At 45.9% G+C, this 6,848-nt stretch overlaps 1 protein-coding gene across 1 annotated transcript; it reads right to left on the reverse strand.

Annotated features, from left to right (window-relative positions):
- Positions 1 to 197: 197 nt before the first annotated feature.
- On the reverse strand, positions 198 to 6,126 carry LOC123774625 (mucin-2). The gene is made up of 3 exons (XM_045769119.2): positions 6,026 to 6,126; positions 766 to 1,008; positions 198 to 390 (listed from the first exon to the last, which is right to left on the reverse strand). Exons 2-3 carry the CDS (start codon positions 997 to 999, stop codon positions 283 to 285), a joined length of 342 nt encoding a protein of 113 aa, XP_045625075.2. The 5' UTR covers positions 1,000 to 1,008; positions 6,026 to 6,126; the 3' UTR covers positions 198 to 282.
- Between the last annotated feature and the right edge of the window lie 722 nt (positions 6,127 to 6,848).

Genomic DNA, 6,848 nt, shown 5'->3' on the forward strand with positions numbered 1-6,848 from the left:
GTCGGAGAGAGTCGTTGTTCCTTCACGTTGATCCTCTATTGTCAGAGCGGCGATTTGTCCGTCAGTCGTGGGCCGTTCTCCTTCAGTGTGAAAAGAACTAGTGAGGATTTAGTGTCGCCAGCGGGTGAAGGTTCCTTAGTAGTTGGTGGTGGCCACCCAGCCCCTGGGTATGTCCAGCAGGGCCTCCTCCTACAGCGTATCTTATCAGCTTGACTTCCTCGCGAGAGTTAACGTTCAGGGCGTCGTAGCTGCCGCGGTTCATTAAGTCTTCTTTAATGATCCTTACTGCCCGAAGCTGTCGCGCCACATCTGAAGAGCCTCCAGATGAAGACCCGTTGCCTCCTCCTCCTCCTCCTCCACATCTTCGGGTATGTGAAGCTCCTCAACAATCTGGAGACGATCGGAAAGCAGCTTTATCATTAAGTCATATTCAGCAGTACAGTAATAATGTAGGCTTAATGACTTGCCTTCGAATCACCTTCATCAGGAAAAATAAGAGTTTTGGTAAGCCGCCGACTTCCTGTCCCCATCGAAGCCACTAGAAAGATGATGGCCTCAGATAAATCATGCATTGCAATACTGTAATTATACTACAATCCTATTCTCTATATATTTGAGGCAAATTTAAACTGTTGTAACTAATGTACCACAAATGTAAATTGTTCAGCTTGAGGAAGACTGGGGTCGAGCGCGTCAACTCACCACACGACCAACATTCCCTCTTAATAAACTAATCAAACTCAAGCTCTGAGAAAAGCATCTTACCTTCCAGGGCTCAGGTTGACTTTGAAGACCCTGATAGCTGGTGATGGTCCTGGAGCTGGGCGTGTTGGTGTATGCGAGTGTTGGCGTGGGCGTGCGTGTGGACGGGCGTGTTGCCTTGGGCGTGAGTGTGCGTGGGCGTGTTGCAGCGGGTGTTAGAGCTTGTGGGAGGAGGGTGGAGGTGGTGTGCATGGAAGTAGAGAGTCGAGGCAGAGAACGGGAAGCAATGGCAGCCATCTTGTAATTCTAGAAGAGAAGGAACACAGTTGTCATAATTCATTTTGTCTGGGAACAGGCAGCCTGTGTATGTATGTATATACGTTAGGCTTACATCGAGGTCCTTACCCCCCCCCCTCCCAAGATGGAACCACTAATCCTCCACAGGATGAAACTCAGCAACAGTTGACTAACTTCCGGGTGCTTACCTGGAGAGGATCAGTAGTTCGACCATGGGGTAGAGGGGGGGGGACTACGTTCAATCCCCGACTGCCCAAGTGGTTGGGCACCATTCCTTTCCCTCGTCTCTTCCCAAATCCTTATCCTGATCCCTTCCAAGTGCTATATAGTCATAATGGCTTTGCGCTTTCTCCTGATAATTCCCTTCCCTTACCTGAATTTACCTAAGGACCACTAACACTCTAGTGGCCTCGACAAGTACAAGATGTCGGGAAATCCGACACTATTTAATAATATCATACAGGCAGATAATATTGCTGCCATTGTATAAACAAGTTAACCCATAGAAAATGTAACTTGTAGTGGAATTATCCGTCCATAGAAAACGGGATATCATTACCACATACTATTATAAATTCACCAGCTATTCTTCTGGGAATTATTCTTAAATACATTAGTCTTTGGACTTTACCATCATAAAAACATCTCATATAAATTAATTTAATTATCAGTATCAAAATAGAGTAAATGTGACCCTTCTATCACTTATTGTCATCTGGACAATATAGGCCAGTAGCGTCAGTGAGGAGGGAGTGGTCAGCCATTGTTATTGTTGTTAAGACCACAGAGTCGTGGAGCAAATTCGGCTCCTATAAATTCTCTTGGACGAAGTGTTATGGAAGATCAGAGTAGTGATCTACCATCATCAACACGCTGTCATCAATCTCAAGGGAAGTGTCTTTCCGAAACTCGTTTATCTTTCATTTATGGCCATTAATGTCAGAAGATATTGGGTGAGCCGGTTAGATCACAAATGATCGACTCAAACAAGGTAATTAAGCCTAGGTCTTTATGGTTCCTTGTACAGTGTTTTCTCTGATATAGCTGTCATATATTAGGATTCTGGTTTTACAGCTAGCGCCCTTTTGACAGGTCAAGACGAGGAAGCATGCTTTGTGCATCAGTTACCAGGGTGATGGAAGCTACCTCACACGAGGGAAAATGTGGTGTCTACATCCTGGTTATACCTGGTGGACTAAGGCCTGCTGTACAATAAGATAAGGAATCTCTTCAATGTTTAACAATATATGTAGTTTAATACTGTAGTTTGATTGGCTGCATATATATATAAATTCAATATAAACCCCCCCTAATGTGTAGAGGATCGATTTGTGAGATTATTGCAGAAATACAGGCCACTTAACATCATGCAAATTGCTATCGAAATATATAGATTAACGTTAATATAAATTCTATATAAATTCATATAAATTAAATAAATATAAATCTCACAGGTCGGTTCCCACACAAGAAGCCGGCGCCTTGTCCCGATGATTTTTTCTAGCTGGGTTTTAAAATTCAACAGAGTATTGGCATATATGACTTCATTGGGTAGGCGGGTTTATATTCCTATGGGTGAAAAAGCGTCTCTCTGTGTCCTACATTGTGGCTTGTTAAGCTTTAAATCGTCGATCTTTGTATAACTCATCATAATGACACAGACATTGCAGCCAAATTAGCGTGTAACAAAGATAAAGTTGAATTAGACCTAGGTATCCCCATCTCTGATGTCAAGACTATATTGTTCCAAACACTCAGGCCTGATAGCAGAGAAATTACTGACTCCCAACGACCTGAAAGTATCAGTATAAAAAACTATGATTTGATCAGATATGAAACCTATGTTAATGGGCAGCACAAAACGTCCACCAGACTGTGCGACACAGTGGTTACAAGGATCAGGTTGGGTTACCGTTACCTGTGGCAGGTGGCTACAGGTGACGGATCTCCTAATCCTGAGCACTCCAGGTGCAAACTCTGTGAGAAGGAACTGCAGCATGATCTCCCACACTACATCACCGAATGCCCAGTTATTAGACCTTTCAGACCAGTTGGCATGAGATACCTGGAGCTTTGCAATTACTTTATTCATTTTCGTGTCCTTGAGGATATCCTCATAATGCACCCAAAATTTGCCAGTGCAAGCTACTGAACATATGGCCCTGTATGACTAACCATCCTGCGAGATGGGAACTTTTAGTATCACTGCTGCCTTATTCACTCTTGTGGTGATGATATCCTCAAAATGCACCCAGGGTCTGCCAGTGCAGACTGCCTATCACAAGCCTTTGTATGACTAACCATTCTGTGTGATGGGGATTTTTAGCACCACGTAGCTAGTTTTTTGACACAATGTACTCCCTTTCATATAGTCTAAGGCAGCTGCACAAATGCAGATGTATCTAAATGTGTTAATGAAAAAATGCGTTACATTTCAACTTTTGTAGAAGTTATCTGGATCAACATCTTCGAAATTGTCCAGTATTTTAAGTTTCAATGAGATCAGCCCAGTCATGTCTGGTTTGTAGTGTTGTTAGTCCTGTGGCCCTCAACCGTTCCTGGTATGAGAGTTCACTTATTCTGGGATTATTTATGCTCCTCGGTGTTGAAGCTTTGCTGGTGGGTGAACAGAGGCATTAGGTGTAATTAAACGTGCCCGTCCATTTCTGTTCCGCCTGGAATTTGGAATTCGAATCCGGAATTCAGTATTGTGAGTCGAGAACGAACTCAACTGTACTTCGAGACCTTTTCATGTCTAATACGGTAATGAAGGAGGGACCAGATCACGGTGGAGGGACCAGGTCATGTAGGAGGGACCAGGTCATGTAGGAGGGGACCAGGTCATGTAGCAGGGACCAGGTCATGTAGGAGGGACCAGGTCATGTAGGAGGGACCAGGTCATGTAGGAGGGACCAGGTCATGTAGGAGGGACCAGGTCATGTAGGAGGGGACCAGGTCATGTAGCAGGGACCAGGTCATGTAGGAGGGACCAGGTCATGTAGGAGGGACCAGGTCATGTAGGAGGGGACCAGGTCATGTAGCAGGGACCAGGTCATGTAGGAGGGGACCAGGTCATGTAGCAGGGACCAGGTCATGTAGGAGGGACCAGGTCATGTAGGAGGGACCAGGTCATGTAGGGGGGACCAGGTCATGTAGCAGGGACCAGGTCATGTAGGGGGAACCAGGTCATGTAGCAGGGACCAGGTCATGTAGGGGGACCAGGTCATGTAGGAGGGACCAGGTCATGTAGCAGGGACCAGGTCATGTAGCAGGGACCAGGTCATGTAGCAGGGGACCAGGTCATGTAGCAGGGGACCAGGTCATGTAGCAGGGACCAGGTCATGTAGGAGGGACCAGGTCATGTAGCAGGGACCAGGTCATGTAGCAGGGACCAGGTCATGTAGGAGAGACCAGGTCATGTAGGAGGGACCAGGTCATGTAGGAGAGACCAGGTCATGTAGGAGAGACCAGGTCATGTAGCAGGGACCAGGTCATGTAGGAGGGACTAGGTCATGTAGGAGGGACCAGGTCATGTAGGAGGGACCAGGTCATGTAGGAGGGACCAGGTCATGTAGGAGGGACCAGGTCATGTAGGAGGGACCAGGTCATGTAGGAGGGACCAGGTCATGTAGGAGGGACCAGGTCATGTAGGAGAGACCAGGTCATGTAGGAGGGACCAGGTCATGTAGCAGGGACTAGGTCATGTAGGAGGGACCAGGTCATGTAGGAGGGACCATGTCATGTAGGAGGGACCAGGTCATGTAGCAGGGACCAGGTCATGTAGCAGGGACTAGGTCATGTAGCAGGGACGAGGTCATGTAGCAGGGACCAGGTCATGTAGCAGGGACCAGGTCATGTAGGGGGACCAGGTCATGTAGGAGGGACCAGGTCATGTAGGAGGGACCAGGTCATGTAGGAGGGACTAGGTCATGTAGGAGGGACCAGGTCATGTAGCAGGGACCAGGTCATGTAGGAGGGACCAGGTCATGTAGCAGGGACTAGGTCATGTAGGAGGGACCAGGTCATGTAGGAGGGACCAGGTCATGTAGGAGGGACCAGGTCATATAGCAGGGACTAGGTCATGTAGGAGGGACCAGGTCATGTAGCAGGAACTAGGTCATGTAGGAGGGACCAGGTCATGTAGGAGGGACCAGGTCATGTAGCAGGGACCAGGTCATGTAGCAGGGACCAGGTCATGTAGGAGGGACCAGGTCATGTAGCAGGGACCAGGTCATGTAGGAGGGACCAGGTCATGTAGCAGGGACTAGGTCATGTAGGAGGGACCAGCTCATGTAGGAGGGACCAGGTCATATAGCAGGGACTAGGTCATGTAGGAGGGACCAGGTCATGTAGGAGGGACCAGGTCATGTAGGAGAGACCAGGTCATGTAGCAGGGACCAGGTCATGTAGGAGGGACTAGGTCATGTAGCAGGGACCAGGTCATGTAGCAGGGACCAGGTCATGTAGGAGGGACCAGGTCATGTAGCAGGGACCAGGTCATGAGCACAGTCACTACACTTACGCAATGTTTGGACCATTTTCAATTATAAATATTATTTTCTACTTTTAAATATTATATATTTATTATATAATGAATTATAACTATAATTATAAATAGGGGCCTGACGGCTTAGTAGACAGCGCTCGGCGTTCGTAGTCCTAAGGGTCCGGGTTCGATCCTCTGTGGAGGCGGAAACAAATGGGCATTGTCTTTCACCCTGTTGAGCCTGTTCATCTAGCTATAAATAGATACCTGGCTGTTAGACAGCTGCTACGGGCTGCTTCCTGGGAAGGTGTGTATGAAAATTAGGATTAAGGACGTGCCCGAAACGCTATGCGTACTAGTAGCTGTACAAGAAAGTAACTCTTGCATATATAAATACAAAAAATACTAAAAAAAAAGTTAAAGGTCAGTTTCGGTCCCGAAACGCTACGCGTACTAGTGGCTTTACAAGAATGAAAAACTCTTGTCAAATACTAATGTCTGCCAATATTTTCAAATGTTTACGTTTTCTTTAACACTTACCGTTATAGAAAATGAAAACTTGAGAGGAGGGTCCGTTGTAAATCGACAATGAGAGTGTCGCTGATGTGTAATTCCTCCCCACCCGGCGTCTTTTATATAGCGGTTTCACTATCTTGCTCGAGATAACGCAGTCATAGCAACCAATGACACTTTAATCAACCTGGGATATCCATTCCTAAGTAGGTGTTGGCTTTTGCTGCAATAGAGCTTGATTAAGGCAGATGCAGCGGCCAAATCTAATGATAAATATATTAATAATGTTTTAATTTTGAGTGCCGTGAAACTGTCATTAGATACATGTTACGTTTAACTGTTTCTGTAAATTTCATTTGTTATTTATTGAGTTTAATAACTAAGAATATAGAAGAACTGATAACTGCTTAATTACTTGCAAGGAAAACCCCACAGCAACGGAGTGTCTGACAAGTGCATGAGAGTCGGAGCTTACATAACTGCTGCTGCTGCTCTTTGCTGGTATTTTATGTTGCTGCTGATGCTGCTGCTGCTGTTTCTGCATTTGTTTTCTACTGCTTCTGTTGCTACTTTCTGATACTGGTAGTGGTATTTGCCGGGGAAAATCATCTGTTGTTGCTGTTCCTTTATCTCTGCTGCTGAATCTTCAGTCGTTCCTGTTCTTTATCTCTGCTGTTGAACCTTCTGTTGTTGCTGTTGAATCTTCTGTTGTTGGTGTTTTTATATATCTCTTAGTTTAGTCATTATACACTCTATACCGATCTCGAGGGCAGTGATGGAAAGGGTTACAGAAGCATATATATGGGTTCAGGAACTGGGCCCCCAAAGTTCATTTAGTTAAGCAAGTAAT

This window comes from Procambarus clarkii, chromosome 51 (assembly GCF_040958095.1).
Source record: "Procambarus clarkii isolate CNS0578487 chromosome 51, FALCON_Pclarkii_2.0, whole genome shotgun sequence".
In the NCBI taxonomy this organism is placed as follows: Eukaryota; Metazoa; Arthropoda; class Malacostraca; order Decapoda; family Cambaridae; genus Procambarus; species Procambarus clarkii.

Bases quoted from the DNA above. Each gene is read 5' to 3' on its own strand.
- LOC123774625 (XM_045769119.2), bottom strand. From the start codon at position 999: ATGGCTGCCATTGCTTCCCGTTCTCTGCCTCGACTCTCTACTTCCATG. The intron at 391-765 runs GTAAGATGCTTT...GATCGTCTCCAG, and splicing joins GTCAACCTGAGCCCTGGAAG to ATTGTTGAGGAGCTTCACAT.